Source organism: Hippocampus guttulatus, chromosome 7, assembly GCF_054856545.1.
Source record: "Hippocampus guttulatus isolate MCC_2025c chromosome 7, RoL_Hgut_1.0, whole genome shotgun sequence".
Classification (NCBI taxonomy): domain Eukaryota; kingdom Metazoa; phylum Chordata; class Actinopteri; order Syngnathiformes; family Syngnathidae; genus Hippocampus; species Hippocampus guttulatus.
Genome location: NC_141267.1, coordinates 2,227,751 through 2,251,556, shown reverse-complemented (window position 1 = coordinate 2,251,556; position 23,806 = coordinate 2,227,751). Strand labels below are relative to the sequence as shown.

The 23,806-nt window shown below is 54.6% G+C and overlaps 3 protein-coding genes across 6 annotated transcripts; 1 reads left to right on the top strand and 2 right to left on the bottom strand.

Moving 5' to 3' along the window:
- c7h19orf44 (chromosome 7 C19orf44 homolog) lies at positions 1–3,665 on the bottom strand. 2 transcript variants are annotated; one of them, XM_086115485.1, is made up of 8 exons: positions 3,329–3,665; positions 2,855–3,015; positions 2,135–2,471; positions 1,608–1,863; positions 1,390–1,487; positions 1,207–1,311; positions 240–644; positions 1–148 (listed from the first exon to the last, which is right to left on the bottom strand). In XM_086115485.1, exons 1-8 carry the CDS (start codon positions 3,434–3,436, stop codon positions 101–103), a joined length of 1,518 nt encoding a protein of 505 aa, XP_085971611.1. In that variant the 5' UTR covers positions 3,437–3,665; the 3' UTR covers positions 1–100. The 2 variants fall into 2 exon arrangements, with proteins under 2 accessions (XP_085971611.1, XP_085971612.1); XM_086115486.1 differs by lacking the exon at positions 2,855–3,015 and having other exon boundaries at positions 3,329–3,457.
- LOC147201965 (excitatory amino acid transporter 5-like) lies at positions 2,957–15,801 on the top strand. Of its 2 annotated transcripts, none has more exons than XM_086115482.1 (12): positions 2,957–3,097; positions 4,791–6,209; positions 9,092–9,171; positions 9,432–9,647; positions 9,994–10,036; positions 10,984–11,215; positions 11,283–11,382; positions 11,502–11,735; positions 11,819–12,013; positions 12,173–12,307; positions 12,375–12,474; positions 12,780–15,801. In XM_086115482.1, the coding sequence occupies exons 2-12, from the start codon at positions 6,069–6,071 to the stop codon at positions 13,026–13,028; spliced, it is 1,725 nt and encodes a 574-aa protein (XP_085971608.1). In that variant the 5' UTR covers positions 2,957–3,097; positions 4,791–6,068; the 3' UTR covers positions 13,029–15,801. The 2 variants fall into 2 exon arrangements, with proteins under 2 accessions (XP_085971608.1, XP_085971609.1); XM_086115483.1 differs by lacking the exon at positions 2,957–3,097 and adding an exon at positions 3,773–4,128.
- On the bottom strand, positions 13,407–23,163 carry podn (podocan). 2 transcript variants are annotated; one of them, XM_086115480.1, is made up of 11 exons: positions 21,291–23,163; positions 20,386–20,667; positions 20,208–20,301; positions 19,495–19,559; positions 19,284–19,393; positions 19,059–19,215; positions 18,875–18,990; positions 18,588–18,801; positions 17,938–18,381; positions 17,323–17,471; positions 13,407–13,590 (listed from the first exon to the last, which is right to left on the bottom strand). In XM_086115480.1, exons 2-11 carry the CDS (start codon positions 20,647–20,649, stop codon positions 13,407–13,409), a joined length of 1,797 nt encoding a protein of 598 aa, XP_085971606.1. In that variant the 5' UTR covers positions 20,650–20,667; positions 21,291–23,163. The 2 variants fall into 2 exon arrangements, with proteins under 2 accessions (XP_085971606.1, XP_085971607.1); XM_086115481.1 differs by lacking the exon at positions 13,407–13,590 and adding an exon at positions 15,901–16,226 and having other exon boundaries at positions 21,291–22,920.
- Positions 23,164–23,806: the final 643 nt, after the last annotated feature.

The window sequence follows — 23,806 nt, the reverse complement described above, 5'->3', positions numbered from 1 at the left end:
CCCCGTTGGACGATGAAGAAATCTTCACAGCGGTCGGCCCGGCTCAGTCGGTAAGGCGATGATGATCTTCCAATTGAGAGTGGTCGTCCACGGCAAACAATCACGTGTGTGTCTCGCGCAATCTGGCCGCCTTTGTTTTACTGATGAGCTGTGTGAGCAAAAGAAGAGTTGAACGTGAGCAAGGGAGTGAAACTGCACGTGTGTGAAAGTGCGGGAGTTAGTGCGTGTGTCTTCTTGACCTCCATGGTTTGGCGCAGGGTGGCGTATGCGTAGGCGGGAGGCCCCAGGCTGCGGATGAGGCCGTCGCGGCGCCTGCGGCCGTTTCTCGCCACGCGGCGCACGGCGGCTAGCCGCTGCTTCAGCAGGTCAGTTAGCGGCAACGACGGGGGCGAGCCCCACGTGGGCCACGCGTCGGCGTCCGTCTGTGCCGCCGCATCTTTCAAGCGCTGGCCAGGCGGCGGCGAGGGGGAGGATGACGAGGACGCCCGCCCGAGAGATCTGGCGGGCGGCGTGGGGCGGCGGGACGGCCGCGAGGGCGCCGTGGACGGCCGCGGGGTTGCGTCCCCGCCTTCCGTCCAGGCCTCACGCGGCGCCGACCCAACCGCTTCTTCTTCCTCGCCGTTGCCCGGCAGGTGTTCCGACACCTGAGTGCAAGAGGGCGCGCATGACTCTCTGAGGGTCGAGGGATGTGTGTGAGTGTGAGACTCAAGGCCAGTTCACGCAGCAAGATTTTCAAATTGTTGGCCCACTTCCAAACTCTTCAAACAATTGTGCTAGTTTATGGATTATTTTTGGCGGGGTCGTGAGCGGCAAAACGGTAAAAGAGATGTTGGTCTAAAGGACGGAGACGGCGCCGCGACGGACAGCGCCTGCTACGGCCGTATGATGTTGCTTTGGTTCCCCCCATAGAAATGTCTTGGAATGTTGTGCAAAGATTCCCGCCGGTGCCACGTTTCACCGAGTTGTTCGTCCATCTCTGACGTCCATTGGGTGCACATCGCCGTCAACCGAAGTCGAAGCAAAGCAATCCGAGGTGTTGAATATCCCCAACCTGAGATGGGACGACCTCGCGAGCGGCTGGGATCAGTCGGAGCGCAGCGCTCAGGGCAGGATTATCTTTTTGGAGCAATTACGACAATGTGTCTGTGAGAGCGGAAGAGTACGTGAGTCCGTCGACATATGAGTGCGCGCGTGTTTGCGGGCGACCTGTCCGCTGCTACCGCAGCGACCGCTTTCCGTCCACCCGGCGCTCTCGAAGTCACTTTGGTAGTCGGCCGTTGGGACCCAGATGCCGCGTAGCTCGTCCGACCCCTGCGCGCACATCGGCACATGTCGTGACCACTTTGGGAGCCTCCCTCATCAGAAGGTCGGTTGGGATGGCAGACTTACAGAATTTGCGTCGTCAACCTGCGTCGGTTCTTCTGCTTCCGTCCTGCCGCCGGCCGAGCCAACATCTTCCAACGTCTTCACGTTGACCCAAAAGCGCTCTGTGACACGACGAGACGCATCAACAGGGTGCGCTGCGGGTGTCGCTGACTTTTGTCTCTCTCATTTTCGTGCGCGATCAATCGTCCCCTGATTGTCTGGTACCCGGGCGCGTGTCTCACCTTGTGAGGACGCTTGGCTGGCGCCGCATCCAAGCGGGAAAAGTTCTTCCAGCGAGAGGATCTCCTTCGGGGCCGACCCGGACGAGCACGTCGGACTGGGGGCGCGCCGGGGGGAGAATTGAGACCTCGGGGGGTCGAGCGGAGCTTCCGGTGGGGGGCTAGCACGGGCGGGGGAGGCCATGCGGGAGGAGGATGAGATGGGGGCGTCTCCGCGGGGCGGAGGGGACGCCGACCTCGGGCTTCTTTGGCTGAGCATCTGCCCAAAAAAAAAACCCTTCAAACAACAAAGCGTACGTAGGAATTGTTGTTAACAGTAGTTGTTGCAATTTTCTGGCATGCCAAACCAGGAATTGAATTGTCATCCCTTTTATTGGTGCGTTTTCCGCACTGCCAATTGCAAATAATGTGCTGTTTATGGATAAAGAAATGGACAGGGAATGTTTTTCATACCATCGAGAAGTAAAAGCTAGAGTCAATGATTTGAAATGGCTCTCAAGTCTGACGGCAAAAATAAAAGAAGAAGGTACCGAGCCCGCTCTGCTCCCGGACGACGACCCGCTCAAGTTGCCGTCTCCCACCAGCTTCATCACCTCCTCCTCATCGCTGTCCGCGCTTTGGCTCCATCCGAGCAGGGAGCCGGACCCCCCCCGGGGAGACCCCGCAGCTTTCTTCCTGACCGAGCGCGTTGCCTCCCGACCGGCCGACGACGGGGGTCGCGAGGCCGGCGACGGGTCCGAGCTCGGGCTTCGGGTCCAGGGTCCCGGCCCTCGCTGACGGTCGTGGACGCGGCTCTCGATCTGGGCCAGCCTCCTCAGGGCGGACGCTTGCGAGCCCGGCTTGGACCGCGACGGCAGCCTGAAGAGCCTAAGGAAGAGAATTGCCAAAGTTGACCAAAATCCAACCAAAAAAACAAAAGAGCCAGGAGAAGAGAAAGAGGAGAAGAGTCAACGAAAAACGAGGACAGGAGCAAGACGAGCAAACTCAACAAGGAGACAAACATTTGAGAGAGAGAGAGAAGGATGAAGGTGGGAACAATTAAGGAGAATGAGCAAAAGTGGAGGAGTGATGGAGGAGAGGAATTGAGGAGTGTCAAGAAAAAAAGCACAAGAAGAAGAAAGAGAAGTAAACGAGGAAGAGGAGAAGGAAATGAGGAGAAAGCGAGTTGAGAAACACACACAATTCAAAAGAGCGGAGTATGCCATGGAGGCGAAAGGGCAGAGCTCTTAGCCCCGCCCACCTCGACACACCTGTCCTCGCGCGACCCCGCAAACTTCTTCAGAAAACGCGACGGCGAGCGGGACCCTGCCGCGTCTCCTCGCTGTCCCCAAGACGAGTCGAGCGGGGACAGGTTGCTCGAGTCCGACGAGACGTCGCTGCCGCTCGGAGGAGCCGCTCGGCTTTGGGCGTCCTGTCGACGACACAGCAACGCACGCTTGACGAACAGAATCTCGGACGCCTTCAAACCCGAACCTTGTGTCGAGTCAGGGCAGGTAACCTTTCGCCATCCGTCCATCCATCCCACAGTGAGGAATACCGCAACTTTGTTCTCCAGTTGAAATCCTAAACCTTTTTTGAAACGCTTATTTAACAACCTCCGATTGAACTTGAACCCAAACATGAAACCTTGAACCTCGTTTCAGCCGTCGGATGTTGAAAGCCTAAACGCGACATTAGACGAGGTCACGCGAGGCTGATTGGATGGCGACGGCCGCCTGACTGACCGCATCGGCGCCGGCTGCTCGTCGGTCGCTGTGGTTTTTGTTGCTCTTGGCGGCCAGCAGCGCCCGAGCCCGGTCGAGAGCGTCGCTTGTGCCCGCTCGTCTCCACATCTCGTCGGAGCCCGCCTTGGCTAAGCTAACTTCTGCTAACTGTCGTCTTCTCGTCGCTCATTGATGACGTTGGCGCCCCATTGTTGCTTAGCCCGCATACTAAGATAAATGATTGCGTTTAAACACGTCATTTATCCTTTCGACCGCACCACCGCCGGGACACTTCCGTAGGATTTTTTTTCTTGATTTAATGAATTAAACGAGGACAAGTCCAAACGTTTGCCTCCTTCTTCGCCATCCAAGTTTTCTTCTTCGTCCACAACGAGACTGTTGTTGCGGTCGGCGGCTTCTCGCCACCGTCTGCTCCGGAAGGCGAATTGCACGATGGCCCATTGGACATTTGCAACCAAAACATTGTCTTGAAAGCTGCATTTCAGGATTGAGACCCCATTTTGAGAATCTGCTTTGACACCCCAACGCTATCCTTTCAACCCAATTTCAAACCCCTAACCCTATTTTCACACCATAATTTGAAACTGCATTTGATCCTGGTTTGAAACCCAATTGTGAAACCCTGACCTAGACTCGAGAAAGCCTAACCCTAGTTTGAGAACTACAATTTAACTTAAAATTCCAACTTTCTCGTCAAAAAATTCAATTCGGAACGTGAACCAGAGTTCTAAACCCACTCTTCGAAGCTTCATCCTGGCGACGATGACACCCCTCCCCCCACTCCCCACCCCGGTTTGAAGGTAAAACGTGTAAACTCACATCCTCCTGTGGTCTCGTTTGATAACTACGGAGCGGGTCATCTTGTGGTTCTCGCCTTCCCCTTCATTACATCGTCATGAGATTGCGGTGACGCTTGGACGCCATTGGGGCGCCCGTGGCCTTGGAAATTGGAATGAATGAGCGCATGCTGTCATGTCATGTTGCCGCTAATCTAATCCTGTGTAATCCCGGCCCCATCGACTCTGAGCCGTGGGGAAATATTGGCAAAAGGGGCGGGATTAGCAAGAGGAGCGTCTGTGTGTAGCAATTGAGAGAGAAAAAAAGCCATCCAAAAACAAAAAATACTTGCACACGATAACGTGCCGCTTGCGCAAGTCCGCGCGCGCACTCGCTGCCGTGTGGTGCGGCACATGAGTGTGATGCGGTCTTGCGTGTTTCGGGGGAGACCCAGGACGTCATTCCACCTCCACTTGTGCAACCTAACAAAAATAACTAACCCTCATACGACCCTCCCAACACACACACACACACACACACACTCTCTCTCTCTTTCTGTCTCCGTCTCTCTCTCTCTTTTGAAACCCTAACCTATGGTTTAAACCCTCATTTGAAACCATAGCCCCTGACTTGACATTGTAATGTCAAACCATCCATCCATTTTCTGATCTGCTTCTCCTCACAGGGTCTTGAGCCTATCCCAGGTGTCTTCGGGCATGAAGCGGGCAACTCTGAGCCGGTGGCCAGCCCATCGCAGGGCACAGATAGACGAGCAACCATCCGGGCTCACAATCGCCCCAAGGGACAATTTAATTAATGCGCCATGCATGTTTTTGGAATGTGGGAGGAAAGCGGAGTAACTGGAGAAAAGCCACGCAGGCCCGGGGAGAACATGCAAACTCCACAGAGCCGGAAGCAGACTCTGCACCTCTGCGCTGTTAAGTGGACGTGCTAACCATTTGACGCCTGTACCACCATTTTTGGAAAAGGCATACATTTGGAAAAATGTATGCCTTTTATTATTGCCCCTCGACATGTGTATCTGCAGCACTTATGTGTGAATATTTGTTAATTCAAGGAACGTCACTCCTGGAAGTCAAAGCTAATTTCCTACTAGCATGTCGATATCATTTTAAATTGACTTTAGCATTGGCACCGGTAACCATTCTTTTTGCTGTGGGTTTCATTTTACGGTCAACTCCAACTGGGATGTCACAAAACTGTTTCAAACATACCCCGGGGCGGCTGAGTCGCCGATAGCGTCTGATGCGCACTTGCTGCGCAAGCGACATGGCACTTTCACGCTGTCTTCGCAACATAGGAATTGAGAGTAAGGCGCAGTTTGATGCGCTCCTCCAAGTGCCCGTTCATTTGATTCATCCTTTCAGCAATCGAGCGCCTGTGTTGGGGAGTTAGGAATGAGGGAATGCTTGCACTCATCATTTGCGCATCCCCAATAGCTATACTGTACTGCAAAGACATTTTAAGGGAGACACCGGGAGAGTCCCAATAAGGCACAGTAGCCGGGCGAACCTCTTTGTCCGCTTCCGTTTATTTATTTTTTTGTCCACGCCATGTTAATCCATCCTCAGACCGTTGGCTACAGCGGCCGTATAACAGGATTGGACATGTTAACCCGCGCGGACGTGGCCGCCAGCTGTTGATGGATGGATGGAGCCCAGCCAGGCGGGGCTAGGGCGGGCGGGGATTGGTCGGCACGGGGTTAGCGCCCGGCTCCGAGAGCGCCAGCTTAGCGCAGAGTGGCGCAGCAGCCCGTGAGGATGCGCGGGATGCCGAGGCGGGACCTGGAGCTGTAGAAGCGCCGCGCATCAGCGGGAAGTCGCTTTTCTTCGCTTCCCGGTGGCGTTTGGGGACCACGTCGCTCGCGTCTCGGAACCTGCATGGCGGCCTGAGGGAGACGAAGGGCGGGGGGGCCAGGGGCGGGCCAGGTGAGCAGGCGACCATGGCGGTGGTGCTGGAGGCCGTTTGGCTGAGGGTGAAGAACGTCTGCAAACAAAATGGTCTCCTGATCATGTCCGTGCTGGCCGTGGTCGTCGGCTGCCTTCTGGGATTCTTCCTCAGGACCAGGCGGCTCTCCGAGCAGGTTGGCGCCGTGCACACAAACGGGACAGATAGTTTGAAAAACCTTCCTTCCTTGCTTCCTTCACTTTCCCAAGCGCTTGGCCTCACCAGGGTCGTTCATTGAAAACTTCCTCTTCATGTCATGACAAACATAACAAGATAGGGAATGAGAATGAAAGTCTCGATTGTGCCGAATGGAGCATTCGTATCCGTGACTCATCGATCATGCCAAACGCTGCCAATGGCACAACTGGGCTGAATGTCTTTGAACATGACATTGAATTTGAGTTTGTGACGGTCAATTCAGTCCCAACTTGACCGTTTCAAAGTAAATGCCAAACGCAAATGAAAGTCAAAGCCACATTGACGTCATTTGGAGAAATCATTTTGAATCAAAACATTTATTCGGACTGAAATGAATTTGGTTCAGTGAAACATTTTGCATTTCAACTTTGAAATGCTTTCAAATTCCAAATGAAATAGGTGTGTGTGTTTTGTGTATCAGGGTGTGTAAATATGCGTATTGGTCAAAATGTGCACGTGTGTGTGGGTCGCTGATCCGGCTGTCACACAGCAAAACTAAGCCGCCGGCGCTTAGTGGCTGCTGGCAAAGCGCTTTAGCAGCCATCCATTAGGCCTCCTCCTCTTCCTCATCCTCCTGCGCCAGCTCGTCTTGCCGTTTCCCTCCTCGTGTCGCACCGACTCCCTTGACGGTGGCCATGACTCCCAACGTTTCGCGGTTTCGATACGGTCCAGATGGCAGACGGTACCGGGGCGCGTCCTGGCTCAAACGGGAGGTAGAGGTGGTCCCGTTCTGACGCGCGTGTATTCGCCAAGTTCGACGGACTCTCTTTCTTTTACAGCAAACATACTTTCGGAGTGAAGAGTTCCAATGAGAATATGACTATGATCATGTTCAAGCATTTCAGGACTCAGACTTGCTCTCTCTTCGCAAGAGTCCGGAAACTCTTGGATAGGGATTCATCGAGTGCGTTCATAAAGTACCGCGAGGGGAGAAACTGCAGTGCGTGACACTAACGGGGCGAGACATCACCTGGCCGCGAATCAGAAGTGAGGCTCGTCGTCAGAGTTATCAATTAGACCGGTCCTGGGTGGTCAGTGTCCCGTATGTTTTCCATGTCTTCCTGATCCGAATGATCATCTCATCAGCAAGCTCTTTCGGAGCCCCGATCACGATTCTGATCATTCGGATCAGATGCGTCGCAGCCGGGGAGGTGGAAAACATGCAGGACAGCGGCTCTGGAGGATCGGACTTGGACACCTCTGAGTTAACGTCCATCGCGCCATCCTTGCGCCAGTTGCCACACATCTTCAACGTTGGCCCAAAGGACATCAGTGCCTCCACTGCCACATTGGCGAAGGATAGTTGCTGGTCGGTGATAAAAAGGTAAATTGTGTGAAGCTATATCAAAGTCAAAAGGAAAAGCAATTTTTGCTGCTCAAAGCGGAGAGGGCATCCGAAGGAGCATTTTGCCTTTGTGGCCGGCAGCCAGGACCTGCAGGCCAACCCCACCCCCTCCTCCCTCCCCCCGCCTGCCCCAAACTCAGCCAGCCGTCATCACGGCGTCGGTGGCGCCGCTTGGTCCAAGTCGAGATGGCAGCGGCCCAACATCATGAGGGCTGATAGAGAACAGCTGCAAAGTCACGTGACAATGCAAACAGAGGCCTGCATGTTGCGTGCGTAGCCGCAGTTTCCTGCTGGCCTGCCCCAGTAAAACGAGTGCGCTCATCTGAATGAAGGACCGGTCGGACAGAAACTTGTACTAGCTCCGATCTGGCGTACTTACTCTTGACTAGCCCTGCCACTCTGAACACTCAATGTCATGAACGATGCGAACCGTCCCTGCCGATACTAGTTGGTACTCAAACTAGTTGTGTGGTATCAACTCGTACTCGACTGGTATTAACAAGTACAGTACCGGTAAGTCACGTGATGTCACCGCGATGACTTGACGATGTCGATCCAGTGACGTCAAAGCGACGACGAGTCTCGTGGCTTCTCTTTCCCCAAGTTTAGTTTTCCTTGTTAGCCAGCTAACACTCGACTTGGGAGTTTTCGACGTATGAGGCACCGCTGTGCCGAAGTTTTGCTCTGACTTCCAAGCGCAAAGTTGAGACGCGAGCGCCGCGCGGTGGCAGCCAAGTCAGTTCGGTCGATGACAAGCGGCAGTTTGCCTTCGGAACGTCCCTGCTGGCACATCGTGTAACAAAAGCGTCGCTAGCAACGGCCAGAGATGGGAAATCCGGGTCCGTAAAGCCCCCGCTGCGATTTGGCTTCAGCCACCGGTGCTTCTCCTCAAGCGGCAGGTAAATGAGCAACCGGAGTAGAAGCAAACTCTGGCAGGCTTTTGACTTTCTGGACCCGAGTTTCCCGTCTCTGGTGGCGATGCGCGCAACCGCTCTTTCGAGACAGATGACGGAGCGTGACCAAGTGATGCTGCCCCCCGGTGGCCAAGACAGCCAGAACGAAAAGATTGGCACAACCAATCGAATGGCAGCATTCGATCAGGATGCAAACTGGTGAATTCTTCACATTCTGTAGAATTGTGTGACGCTTCCACCACGTTTTCATCAAATACGGAACATTTTTCTCATGACATAACACAAGCACATCATTTGGCAGCTGTGACGGGTGAATGGCGTTTGCATTGGCGGCCATTTCAATGGGGAAAGAGAATTGCGAATGCGAATCCTTGTCGTGTAGCACCTAGTTTACTTATCAGTCATTTCATGAAACATATCTTTGCTTGTCTGTCATCCGATTTTGGCGGGTGACTTGAAAGGCAGCCGTCTGCAAAGCCTTTTCGGACGGTCAAGTAACAGGAAATAGTGAAGGCACCTTTTCTGTGCTCTCCCCCCCCCCCCCCCCCCCTCCCCAAACAGGAAGTCAAATATTTCCAGTTTCCTGGCGAGCTCCTGATGAGGATGCTGAAGATGCTGATTCTGCCTCTGGTGGTGTCCAGGTACTCTTAGATTCTGTGTGCGTGCATGTGCGTTGTAGAGAGGGCCGTGTGCATTGAGAGCACACGCCACTAAGCCAACACCAGGACAAAATGTAGCCCCAACCGAGTCATCTTGCCGCCTTAGCGTCGCCGGCATGCGACGCCGTCTTCAGCCTGCCTTCCTTTGACTTTGTGTCGCCGCCTTCATGCTGCCAACGTGTTGCCTTCAAATGACCTTCACGTTACCCCCGCGCGCGGCGTCTTGCGTTTTGCCGTTGCAGTTTGATGTCAGGCCTGGCCGCGCTGGACGCCAAGTGCTCCAGTCGGCTGGGCCTGATCACCGTGTCCTACTACCTGTGGACCACCTTCGTGGCCGTCATCGTGGGCATTGTCATGGTGTCCGTCATCCACCCGGGCGGCGCCGCCCAGAAGGAAGACTCGGAGGACAGCGGCAAGCCCATCATGAGCTCGGCGGACGCTCTGCTCGACCTGATCCGGTGAGATTTCTCCCCCGTCACGGTTTGTTCCGAGCGGGTGACGAAGATGCGGTCGGCCGTGCGATCTTCTCGCAGAGGTTAGAAATCCCTGCGAAATTGGCTCCAGTCCCGCCTCGAGGGCAGAAGTTGGCCATCGTGTCTCGGACCAAATGGCTTTCGCCCGTGGAGTTCCCCGGCCGGGGCTCAAAGCCGGGACCGGAATTGTTCCGTCCATACGCGCCTCCATGACGCCAGCTAATACGCTCGCAATTATGCGTCTTACCACACGTGCGCACGGGTCCAGTCTCGCTCCCAAGTACACCTTTGAGGAGAACGGGATTTTTAATTGATCCCCTTTATCCCGCAGAAACATGTTCCCGGCCAATCTGGTGCAGGCTACCTTCCAACAGGTGACCCAAAGGGAAATCTTGATCACCATCACGTCTTTCGTCTCGTTGGCCATCTGTTCCACCACCGTGTTTGGCATCTGTGTCCAGCATCTTTTCACCGCCGTGTCACCCATCCACCCGCTCCATCAACTTGTTCACCATTCTGTCTCCTATCTTGTCGGTCACGCGGTCCCATGTTGGCTGCCGTCTTGTCGGATCTTTTGCACCCTAGCGTCTTTCGTCCATCTTGTGGGTCACCTGGTCTTTACGGTCGTATCGTCCATCTTTTTCATTCTCCGCTCCGTTGTCATGTTGGTCGCCTGCTCAATCTCGCTGATCATCTTGTTCACCCAAAGTTGGAAACGACAAAATCTGGCACCATGATGTTTCTGTTGCTGGTATGGCCTTGCATCACTCTTTGACGGTGGATTTTTGGCAAAATTGTTGCCGGGGCAGCTGCAACCTGCTGCCTCAGCCTGGCCACCCCCGAGCGAAAAGAAAAAAACACGCAAAGGGAGACGTGTGTGTTTGAGCTAAAGCCTATGTTCAGCAAATATGAATTCAAGCAAACCTCTGCATCATTCCTTTCACCGGATGAATAATCAATCTCTTTTGTGGGACGCGGGATGCTCACCAAAGCGCGACCGTATGTTGTGGTCATGTTGCGAGCCCATTTCTTTTCTAGTTCACGGCTTGGATTGTCATCAAATCTATGCCGTGCAGTTAAAAATATCCTTTCCGTACGCTACATGTTGGGAGCGTTTCCCAACATAATCGTCCGAATCACGCGACCTTGCTTTGTTAAGAGGAACAATATAGCGGCCCTCCCGTCGATGCCCAGACTTTTTTTTCTCCGGCTCCGTGTTTTCCATCGTGAGTTCCATCTCGTTGCACACACAGTCCATCCTTTCCGGCGTCGTGTCCGTGGCGGCGTCCACCATGGCGCGTTGCTCCGTGCTTTTGGACAGTATCGAACCAGCAGCCAGTACACGGTGCAGACCAAGCCCACGTCGGCCCGGACGGCGTCCCAGTCGGTCACGCGGCCGCCGCTCATCTATGGCATCCGGGACGACAACGGGAGCGACGTCCAGAACTTCTCGCTGGACCTGACGCCGCCCCCCGACCTGCTGGTCAAAACCAGGGAGGGGACCAGCGACGGGATGAACGTCCTCGGCATCGTCATCTTTTCTGCCACCATGGGTAACGCTTTCCAAGCTCGGGATTAAGATTCGGCAGCAAGATGGTGCGTGATGTGGTGTCGTTGCAGGCATCATGTTGGGCAGGATGGGTCCAAACGGCAGCGCCTTGGTCAACCTTTGCCAGAGCTTGAACGAGGCCGTGCTCAAAATAGTCGCCGTTGTCATTTGGTAAGTAGACGGCGCTCCTTCCGATTGGGGTCGACGCCTCAGACATCCTGGCGCATGCGCCTCCGTCCCCGAACTGACCCATGAGAGTACCCGGTGTGAGTACCGTCCCCACGCCGCAGGTACTTCCCATTTGGGATCGTGTTCCTGGTGGCGGGCAAGATCCTGGAGATGAGCGACCCGTCGGCCATGGGCAAGAAGTTGGGCTTCTACGCCGTCACGGTGGTCCTGGGCCTGGTGCTGCACGGCCTCTTCATCCTGCCCGCCATGTACTTCTTCATCACCAAGAAGAGCCCCATCGTCTACATCCGCGGAATCCTCCAGGCGCTCCTCATCGCCCTGGCCACCTCGTCCAGGTAAGCGTCGGCGCGCGGCCCGACTCGTCGCGCGGCGCTCGGGGTCACCGTCCGGGCGGCTGGTGTGGCTCTTTCGCCCGTAGCTCGGCCACGCTGCCTATCACCTTCAAGTGCCTCCTGGAGAACAACCACATCGACCGGCGGATCATCCGCTTCGTGCTGCCCGTGGGCGCCACCATCAACATGGACGGCACGGCGCTCTACGAGGCCGTGGCCGCCATCTTCATCGCGCAGGTCAACAACTACGAGCTGGACTTGGGACAGATCATTACCATCAGGTCAGTGGAACCTTCCTTGCCGCTCCCTCATGGCTCATTTCTTACCTCTCGGTGTGCCCGAGCCCACTTCCGACTTGCATGTTGTGCGGTTCAAGGCAAGGCTCGGTCCCCGGGACTGTTGGGACCGGTGTTACTGATGCTTCCTTCCTTCTTTGGCAGCATCACGGCCACGGCCGCCAGCATCGGCGCGGCGGGCATTCCCCAAGCGGGCCTGGTCACCATGGTAATCGTGCTCACCTCCGTCGGCCTACCGACCGACGACATCAGCCTCATCATCGCCGTGGATTGGGCGCTGTAAGTGGCTCGCGTGTAGAATGTCTGCGACGCCTCGGTGATCCGCGTTGCCTTTTGGCCTGCGCAGAGACCGATTCCGTACCATGGTCAACGTCATGGGCGACGCCCTCGCCACCGGAATCATGGCGCACATCTGCCGGAAGGACTTCATCAAGGAGGGAGGCGGGGTGAGCGCTCGCTCGCGCGACTTGCCGTCCTCTCACTTCCCGTTGCCGCCTGTCTTTCGTCTTGACTTCCTGCCTCAATTCTCACCGTCCTCGTTTGCCCTTTCTCCAATTCTTCTTTCCCGCTGCCGACGTCCGCTCGCTGTCCTGTTTACTCACTTCCCGCCTCCTTCTTTCTCGTGTGATGACGGCGTGGTTTCCTACTTTCCGCGTCCTTTTGCCTCACCTCCCATGTCCTTGCTTCCCGTTCGTCGGCCAAGTCTGTCATTTTCTTACCCCGCGTTTCCCGACTCCTTGGCGGTGCGCAGGTGCCACTGGTGTGCGAGAGCCACGCCGGCGTGGCGGCTTCGCTCATGAACTGCCACGACACCGACGGCGACCACCGGCCGCCGTCCAAGCACGCGCCAGTCCCGCCTGAGGTGGTGCGCCTCATGCGGCTGGAGGAGGGCTTGCGGCCGCCGCCCGACAGGAAGAAGCCGCGCGTCCCCCCGCGACATGCCAAGAGGAAAAAGGACCACTCTGCGGCGGACGTGAACGGCCTGGAGACCAACGTGTGAGGGACGGTGACGACGCCTTTGCCTTTGGCCCTCAGAATTCTTTCTGATCTGCGGGCGGACCGGAACTAGAACCGCGTCCGGACCCGTACCGCTGTTGCTTGGACGGAGCCTAAGAATTACTCGTTTGATTCTGCCTCAAGACTCCTGGAGCTGCGATTCACTCACCGGTCCCGTGGACTGTTGAACGTATGCCACTCATCCGCGGCCATGGGATGTCTCAACCGACCAAAAACAAAAAAAAACAGTTCAACGTCACGGCTTGAGGACCAAAACTCTTACCAAGCGCCCGATGGAATTGCTCCGTCAATGCATCCGCCCATCCATCCGTCCCTCGATGGCCTCCGGGAAGTCCGCGCATCGGCTTTCTGCCTCTGTGGATCACAAGCAGCTTAAAGCTAAGCTTTGAGCTGCCGCCAAAATGTTCTCCACGGTCAAATGGCAGCGGCCCGGCGGTCGACTGGTCCTCCTCAAAGTGCAGAGGTGAAAGGTTCGATTCCGGTTTGCGTGTTCTCCCCAGGCCTGGGTGGGTTTTTTCCGGGTACTCCGCTTTCCTCCCACATTCCTAAAACATGCACGGTAGGTGAATGGAACATTGTCCCTCGGTGTGAGTGTGGGCGCGGATGTGGTCGTTTGTCTATAATAATAATAATACATCACATTTGCAAGCGCCTTTCATAACACTCAAGGACACTGTACAACCAAGAGCAATAGTAAAACACAGATAAAATAATAGACAAAGAAAGAAAGATTTAAGGCGGGTAGGCAAGTCTGAATAGGTGGGTTTTGAGCTGGGTTTTGAATATGGAAAGAGAGTCAATATTACGAATGTTGGGAGGAAGTGAGTTCCAGAGTTTGGGGGCAGAGCGACTGAAGGCTCTGCACCCCATTGTACTGAGACGGGCAGAGGGTAGAAAACGGTGGAGGGAGGATGAGGACCTGAGTGAGCGAGAGGGAATGGAGATTTGAAGATCTGACAGATAGGGAGGCGCAAGGTTATGGATGGCTTTGAATGTATAGAGAAGTAATTTGAAGTTGATTCTAAGTTTGACAGGAAGCCAGTGGAGCTGTCGGAGGATGGGGGTGATATGATGGAAGGAGGGGGTTCTCGTGATGATCCGTGCTGCTGAATTCTGAACAAGTTGAAATGGAGGAATTTTTGATGGACACCGAAGAGGAGTGAGTTACAGTAGTCAATACGGGAAGTGACGAGACTGTGAACAAGGATAGCAGTGGTGTGAGGAGTGAGTGAGGGACGGAGGCGGTTTATATTGCGAAGGTGGAAATGAGCGGACCGGGTAATGTTATTGATGTGGGAGTGAAAGGATAGTGAACTGTCAAGGATGACACCCAGACTCTTCACCTGGGGGGAAGGAGATATAGTGGCATTATCAATTATGAGGGAGAAACTGTCGGCTTTGTTTAGAGTGGATTTGGTACCGACGAGTAGGAGTTCAGTTTTATTGCTGTTTAGCTTGAGGAAATTATGGGTGAACCAAGATTTGATTTCTGAGAGACAGTGAGAGAGGGATGAGGGTGGGAGAGAAGCGTCTGGTTTCCTGGAGAGGTAGAGCTGGGTGTCATCCGCAAAGCAGTGAAAGTGTAAGCCAAATTTGCGGAAAATGTTTCAGAGCGGAAGGAGGTAGACAATGAAAAGGAGCGGACCTAGGACAGAACCCTGGGGAACACCAGAAGAGACGGGGAGGGATTGTGAAGTAAAAGAATCAAATTGAATGAACTGAGAGCGGCCAGTGAGATATGAGTGTAACCAACGTAGAGGGTGTTGGTGATGCCTATGGTAGAGAGTCTGTTGAGGAGGATGGGGTGAGAGATTGTGTCGAAGGCTGCACTCAGGTCAAGGAGGATGAGGATGGAGATTAGGCCAGAGTCTGCTGCCATGAGAAGATCGTTTGTGATTTTTATGAGGGCTGTTTCAGTACTGTGACGGGGACGGAAGCCGGACTGGAATTGTTCATAAAGACTATTGTCGGTGAGGTGGGAGTGGAGCTGAGAGGCGACAGTTTTCTCCAGAATTTTCGAAATGAAGGGAAGATGGGAAATGGGGCGTAGGTTATTGAAGTCATTGGGATCTGAACCGGGTTTTTTCAGGATTGGGGTGACAGCTGCAGTTTTTGTCTACGTGTGCGTCCTGCAATTGGCCGGCAACCGATTCGGGGTGTACCCCGCCTACTGGCCGAAGACTGCCGGGAGGGTCTCCGGCACACCCGCGACCCACGTCAGGATAAACGATTTTTGTCAGATCATGGATGGTCGGATGGATGGTCAAATGGCTTTTTATTTATTTTTTGATTTTTTTTGAAGATCACAGCACTTGCTAGACCTGAGGTAGTCGTCAGCATTTTGGGAATACACTGATGCATATACAGTATGTCATGAGTTTTGATGTGAATGGTTTTTTTTACATTTTATGAAAGCCTCAATACAAAAGGAGCATTTTTTGGACAACGCTTGCAAGGAGCTGCTGTAGGCCACAGCTTACGCTTGGATGCTCACATGCAGATTAGCGCGCCTGATGTCAGGCCTCGCTCATTGAATGTGCAATTGTGATCCTTTCTCAATCAGGTTTATTTGTCTACATATGGTGCCGTTTTTCTGCATTCTATTTTGCACCCCCCCCCCAAAAAAATCTTTCTTTTCATGGCAGCTATACCTAGTGTCAACTGTTTGCAGCCAGGTGAGCAAATAATGGGAGTTCACTGTAATGTGTCCTTTGTAAATTTCCCCAGTGTGGGACAAATAAAGGATATCTTGTTAATGCAAGTAAACCGAGTGATGAGCTCGGTCGGGGTACTGTTGTAACATTGTAGTCGCTCATATCGCGTTAAAAAAAACAAGTGCAAGTGCGTGGCAGTGGTAAGTTGCCGTGTTGTTTATATCCTGCCAAACAAAAGCAAAGGCACAATACGTGATATACAGTTCATGCGAATGCATCCACTTCCACGTGGACATCGAACCAGCCCAAGCTAACTTTCATCCGGTATCCCGCACCAGGAATGTCTCGGGAGCGCCTCGCCGCTTCAAGTCCCGCAAAGTCACTCGGGCTGCTCGTCCTCCTGCTCCTCCTCCTCCTCCTCGCCGTCAGTGCCCGTTCTCGCGCCGCCGCCGATGTCCAGCACCTGGAGCTGGCTCAGGTGAGCCAGCGAGCTCTCATCCACCGCTGACGCCGACAGACGGTTGAACCTTCCGAGTCAGGTCAGACGCGTAAGCTGTCGTTCGTATAATAGACGGGAGGACGGCAGCTGGCCATACGAGCAAAAGTGTTGGGACACTGCAGATGCATAGCTGCGGCTCTTTAGCAATGCTGGAATGAGGTTGCTGCACTTTTGTTTGGGTGGAGAGGGAGTCACTTCCTAGTGTCCAAACGCCACTGATTCTTCATCATTTCCATTTCTTGCAATTATCCCAAAACATCTGGACAAACTCATTGCGTTTTCTTCAAATTCCGCTTCCTGTAGGTGTCCCAATACTTTTGTCACGACCCCAGATTTTTGGGGCTTGTATTTATTTCATGCAGGTGTCGCTATACTCTTGTCCAAACACCACAGTGCTCGCATTTCCATCCCAGTGTTGTTTCCAAACTTTTTTTCTCTCACTTTTCACTTCCCTTGATCCAAACTTGACACTTTTTTCACTCTTCACTTCCTGTCGGTATCCTCATACAATTCTCACTTACTCTACTTTTTTGTATGTCCTGTGGATGTACTTTGATCTCAACGAGACATTTTCATCACTTTTCCATGTCGCAAAACTTGACCAGGCGATCTCACCCCCCCACCCACTCCTCACTTTGTCCAAAGTCTGCATTTTCTTTCCATTCTTTTGTCGATACGGTGCCCGCGGTCAGATTCAATGCTAAAAACCGATCGCAATGCCAATTGACCTGCTCGGGATTATCTAGAATAGTTGCCATTTTTCAATCGACCAATAATGGAGCGACGCATGTGGACCGATCACGTTCATCTACGATTTATCCTCGACAAAATTGACTTATTGAGACACTTCGAGTTGCAGTCGTAGAAGAAGAAGTCGACCCTTCTTCCTTTGTCTGTATTGCGCTGCCTCTCGGTCGCCGGGATGGGCATCACAGAAGGAGCGGCGCAATGAATTTGATTGCGGCCTTCTCTCGCCGGGTGCCGGCTTTTCACTTGCTGACATTGGATTTATCTTGATGACGCTGCGTTTTTACAAAGTGCTCAAGCCACCCAAAGCGCTGGTGTTTGGGAGGCAAAGTCACGCGGTGATCGTTGCGAATGGTTTCATGCGGGCGTGGTCTTACCGCAGGTATATCCCTTTGAGATTGGGAGTGCCTTCAAAGGCGGAGACGGGAATGCTGGCGATACGGTTCCTCTGGAGGTAGAGGTACTCCAACGACTCGGGCAGGTCGGCCGGGACGTGCGACAGCAAGTTGCTGGACAGGTCCAATGTCTACAAGGATCATCAGAGAAACCACAACAAAAGCCTTGCGACCCTGCCATTTTTGGCCATTGTTCTGCGCGAAAGGGGAGAGCACAAAGCCAGGACTGCGGTGTGAAGCTTTTCACGCCAAGTACCCCACAATACCTTTTGTCAGCTCGCTGCGGTGAAAGCATTTGTCGGCTGCCAACATCTACTTGCTGTAAAAGGTACAGATATGGAATGGGGGGTAGCGGGGGGGGGGGGGGGTGATCGTTTTCTGGATTTTTGCGGTTGTGTGAAGAGGAGAGGCGGAAAGCTGGGACCGAGTTCTGAAGCTTCGATTACAGCAGGGGCGTCCAACCTTTTTGGACCAAAGATCCACTGTACTTTTCAAGCAGCCAATTTAGCGCTTCACAAGGGCTAAGGCAGCTGTGTGGATAACAGGGACTGCCCAATCATGTCCCGTGTTGCCCCCCCCCCCCCAATTGACACTCACCGTGAGCGCACCGAGCTCCATCCAGGCCCCCTGGTAGACGGAGTTCAGCCTGAGCTGGTTCTCGCTGAGGATGAGCTTCTGCAGCTTGCCCATGCCCGTCAGCGCTCCGTCCGGGATGGAGGCCAGCCGGTTGTTCTTCACCTCCAACACCTTCAGGCTCCGAGGGAGGCCGACGGGCAGCGAGTGCAGCGCGTTGCCCGACAGGTGCAGCGTCTCCAGGAGGCGCAGCTTGCGGAAGGCGTCGCGGTGCAGCTTGGCATTGCTCAGCTGGTTGTAGCTGAGGTTGAGCTCGGTCAGCGTGTAGAGGAGCGCCAGGTCGTTGCGGCCGATTTCCGAGATGGCGTTGTGGAGCAGCATGAGGGTCTTGGCCCGCCGCGGCAGGCCCCGCGGAACGCGCTCCAGCTGGTTGTTGTACATGTGAAGCGTGTGCAGCTTCTTCAGGCCCTAGGAGGGAACGGAGCGAAACCCAGTGGAGGAGGCGGCGGGCGGGGCAACTCTGATCGCGGCAGTGGGAGAAAGCCGGGTGCGCGAGTCCCACGCTGCCGTCGGCAAAATCGAGCGCATCGATGGCGACCCGGCCTAAATTTCAAGTCGCATCGGCGACCCGGGCCATGCGATTGGCATTCCCACCGGCCCCGGCTCAAGTTTACCTGGAAGGCGGAAGGGTGGATGAAGCGCGAGCGCAGCTTGTTGTTGTGCAGCAGGAGGTACTGCAGGTTGCGCACGGAACCGAGGGCGTCCGCCGGGATGCTGCGGATGGAGTTCTTCTCGAGGTGCAGCAGCACCAGGTTGCGAGGCAGACCTTTGGGCACCACGCTCAGGTTGTTGTTGGACAAGTCCAAGCACTCCAGGCTGTTGAGGTGGCTGGAAGACACCGGGACACCATCAGACCGCGCCTCTCTGGGGAGGCCGTGACCGCGCCGCGCTGCGCCCCGACCTGAAGGTCTCGTTGTCCATGCCGTCGTTGCTCAGGAGATTGTTTTGCAGGTAAAGCTCCCGCAGGTTCCGCAAGCTGTCGAAGGCTCCAGCCGGGATTTTCTCAAGCTTGTTGCTCTGTGAAGGGACACGGCGACGTCAGTGCGGCTCTCTCCGCCGATGACGGAAGGCGTCCCGCCGGCGACCTTCAGGTGAAGGCGGTACAGGCTGGGGGGCAGGTTCTTGGGTACGGTCCGCAGGAAGTTGCTGGACATGGTGAGGATCTCCAGGTTGTCGGAAGCGTTGAACGTGCCTTCGGGAAGCCCGCCGTCCGTCAACTTGTTGTTGTGGAGATAGACGGACCTGGAAACATTTTGGTTTGCGGGCGTCAGGGGCACCGTCGGACCAGACCTTGATGAAGAGGAACGTACTTCAGGTGGGGCTTGTAGCCAAACGTGTATGGGAAGATCTTGGTCAGCTGATTGGCGGCAAAGTCGGCACTGACCAACGAGGGCGGCAAGGTTTTGGGTGCCGAGGTGAGCTGAAAGAATGAGAGGACTCCTACGTCAAGTGGCTGAGGAGAGGACAGGACCACGCTGCGCGCGGTGCAAAGGGGAACTTCGGGGAAGCGCTTGCAACTACCTGGTTGTTGGCCAGGTACAAATACGCCAGCTCTTCTAACATCTCAAAACCTTCGTCTTCCAAGCCTGCAAAGAGAGCATCGAGTCGTTGCCTTCAAGGTTTCCACTTCTCACAGCCGCTTTCTACTGCAATTCTCCTCGTGAGGATTGCGGCCAAGGACCATAAGTCGCCGTGTCTGTCCATCAGTCAGTCAGTCAACGACTTGGAGTAGCCACCCATTTCATTCATTGGCTATTCAGCTGGTGGTCAATTACTCAGCCTGGTCAGTAACCCTCCCCTAAGCTTACCTAGCTAGTCAGTTGGTAGGAAGGTAGGTGAGCTCGGTCCATCTACTGGTCAGTCGCTTCGTTGCTTTCGAAGCCAGTTGGTTTGTCAGTTCGTCGGTGACTTTGCTAATAAATTGTCAGTTAGGTGGCGGGTCGGTCGCTTCATGAGTTAGTCGCTCCTTTGTTAGTTGTTGAGTTGGTCAGTGGGTTTGATGCTCAACAGGCAGTTCTTTCCGAGGTTTTTTTTCATTTTCAGATGTGACATTCCACTCTCATTGGGAGCAAGGCAGTGGTGCACCAGATCCGACAGATGGTGCTGTACCAGGAGGGAGGGGGGGGGGGGAACCCCTTGCTGTGTCAGTTTAGATCTGCTTTGTAACGCGCACTACTGCCACCTACTGGACTGGAGTGGAATGGGAAGTCGTCATTTCAATGTAAATTCCTGACCGTCTGTTGTGAGCCAGTTGTTCTGCAGGTTGAGGGTCTCGAGCAGATGCAGGTGTGACAGGTGCTCCGCCCGTATCGCCTCGATTTTGTTGTTCTGCGGTCGGGGGGGGGGGGGGGGACAAAAGACAGTCGGTGGTTCCGCCCACAGGCGCAGGTAGCTATGCTGACGGGTTTGCACCTGTAGCGCCAGCTGGCGAGTGGTCGCCGGCAGCCCCGCGGGGAAATCCGTGAGGTCCACTCCGGCACAGTCCACCGCCCCCTCGGCCGTGCAGCTGCAGTCCGCCGGGCATCGGCCGTGGTCCGGCTTGGCCGCGGCGATCTCCGGCGGCCCAATCGGCTCCTCCCCCCGTGCTCTCGCCGAGATCTGGCCCAGGACCAGCAGTCCGGCCAGCGCCAGCACAACACTGGCTGTCCGCGGGATGGAATGCTCGGAAAAGGCCATGCTCGCCACCCGGGGCCCCTGTTTGTTCAACATACTTTACTGGAAACCCAACTTTTTTTTTTTTTTTTTTGTCGTCCAACAAGACTCGTGTTCATGGGAATCATCTACGCGGTATGCTGATATCCACATCCTGATCCTGACTCACTGACTCCAGGCAGGCAGGCAGGGGGGATTTCCCAGCATGCACGACTCCAGAATCATCCCGATTGGCCAAGTATGTTAAAAACATACAAGGAATCTCTATTGATCCCCTACCCCCACACCCCCACCCCTGAAATGTTTTTTTTTTTTGTTATTAGTCATTGTAAGTTGCAGGCCGAGTTTTATTGGCGCAGCTGTCCCCAGATGTAAGGAAGCCCTTTTTCACAAATGACAGGCCAGTCATTCCGAATCGATATTTTTGCACCCCGGGTTTGAGAAGCACCCATTTAGGAGGTACGGTGACTGCCTATCACCTTCCATGGCGAAACCGTCGTACTACGTTAACGTGCTCAGATGATTTAAGAAGAGATTGGACCTGTCACAGCATGCCCGTAAACATGCAATCAGCCCCCTTTTGGGACCGTACTTCCGCTTGACACGTGACGTCACAAGCGCGTGACACGCAGGCACACACAAGACACGAGAAGAAATGGACTGACCCACGGCGGTAGTCTTGCGGCGGACGTCAGACAAACTTGCGCAAATGCTCCCGTCCGCACGCAGCAGCTCGTCCCATAGCAGCAACAGCAGCAGCGGTCTGACGAGAGCTGCGCAGCCTCCAGATGTCTCTCACACACACACACAGACACACCACAGGGTGGGCGGGGGGCTCACACACCCCCAAGCCGCCAACCTCACTGGGCAAAGTAAGAGGAGGAGACGTGGACACGGTCCTGTTGATTCAAGCGCTCCTTCTGGAGCCAATGAAAAGTCGGTGCGGTCCATCTTGGATCTTGTCGACAGTTGGACAGGAAAGGCGTGACGGGGATTATTATGGGATGGATGTGATTACGCGGCACATAGTGTGTGCCATTAGTCACGGCGCCCCGCCGCACGCTGAGAAGCTCACGCCGCCGCAGCCCATTATTTGCCTTTTCGAGCCGTTGTTTTGAACCCACGTAGCCTTTGGGAGCGACGGACCGTGGGAACACCCCACGAAGCAAAGTAACAAACGGCCATGATCGTGACCCTTTTCATTCTTGTTTTTGCTTCCGTCAGTCGTCACTCGGTCGGTGAATTCGATCCTTGTGGTCGGCTGATGGGCACATGGATGGTCGCACTCTTTGCTTTGTCCATTTCTGAGCCAGTTGGTCGCACGGGTTGGGAGAGCGCTGCTTACAAGCCTGGGAAAATTGTCGCCTGTCATGTCGCCGTCGCGTCAGTTTGGGCCACTGAACGCTGCAGCATCGGTTGTTGTTTGGCCAATTGTGCTGCTGAAAATCGGATCGGAACTGCGGGGATCATCCGGTCCGAGCTCAGGCTTCCAGTCGATGGCTGCTCTGGCTCCGTCATTTACGGCCCCGCGTGCGGATTCTATCGGCGCCTCAAACAACAAGGCGTGCGGCGGAACACTTGATGCCGTTGTACGATTGTCAATCTTTGACGGTGACCATAAAAAATCTGTACGAGACTTTCAAACATCGCTTGAAATGTCATCTAGACAAAAGATAAACTCTGGAATACGTCGCTAATTCGACTCGAAGAAAAAAAGAACCAAAAAATTTTGGCACAGACAGAAATTCCACCAAAGGTTTCTCGCCGTTTGGTCAAATCCGCAACAATGAATCGTGGGTCATCCGCTTGGGCCGAACTTTGGAAGGAGGACGCAAAAGGGGGCGACGCGGCAGAGACCCGGGGCGAGCCGACACACTCGCGACCTCAAAGGGAACGCGCAAGCGAGGTGCACAAAGGCAAGTGCGTCTGACGTCTCTGCCTGCTCACGCGCGTCTGAGCCAACGCTCGGCGCCAGAAGAGAGGAAGACCAGCGTGGCTTATTAGCGCTGCCGGGTCTGTCAAGTCGGCGCCAGACCAATCGCTGACGTGTTGCATAACGCACAATGTTACACAACTTGATGATTTATCATCTTTGTCTGTGGCGCAGTCGCAGGAAAGCGTTTTTCTGATTAGAAACAGATCTCAGGATGATGCAAGACAAGCTCAATCGCAAACATGTCGCCGCTGTTACATTTCGCCAGTCGCACCGTTTGTAAAAAGACAACTTTTCCATCTCGGTTGCCCGCTTTGGAATTACTTTGTCAATTGTTAGTTTTGGCAGCCAGCCGGTCAGTTTGTCAATTGGCTGGTTGCCCGCTCGATCGGCGGCCACGTGAGCCGATTCACATGGCCGTTTGTCCGTCGGCCGGTCCATTCGTCCGCGACTCACTTGGCCAGTCGGCGCAGCTGGTCGACTGGTCCTCAGATTCGTACGCCCGTCGTTTGATGGTCCCGGTCAGTCATTGGCCTGCCAGGTCCATTTCATGACTAGGTCGATTGGTTCGCAGGTGACGACGTGGCTTGGCCATGAGCTCGTCTGTCGCTCGGTCGCTTAGTCAATTAGTTGGCCACTGAGCGAGTCGGTTGGTTTCTCAGCCGGCGAGTTGGTCGGCTAATTGGTGGGAGGAAAGCGGAGTGCCCGGAGAAAAGCCGCGCAGGCACGCAGACAACTCCGCACGGGAAGGCCGCAGCCGCAATCGTCTCTGCAGCACGGGGCCGACGCGCCGCCTCAAAACAACCAGCCGCGATACGTTTCTTCGATTCCTGATTCGTATCAACGAATCTCAAGAGCACTTGGAAACAGTCCTTCATACCTTGGTCACATCTCGGCCGGGTGACCGGAACGCACTTTACCGTGGAGTCAGCCAATCCTCCACGAAGCATCTCGGGTTGGTCTAGAACGCTGCCGCTCACCTCTTGACTGGCCCCCCTCGCTGCCCATCATTTTCGGGCTTTGGCTTGGGACTCGGCCCGAGACTTGATTTTGAGTTGGACGGTTTTTGTGCTTTCGACCGTCTTGGTTGTTCTTTTGTTTGTTGATCGAATTCTATTTGCCCCGCGTACAGCACTTTGTGTACCGCGGTGGATATTTTCAAGTGCTCAAGAAACACACTGGAGACTTGAGTTGACAAACGCATGTCGACATTGTAAGCCGCTTTGATTTGTATTCATTGTGTGTGAC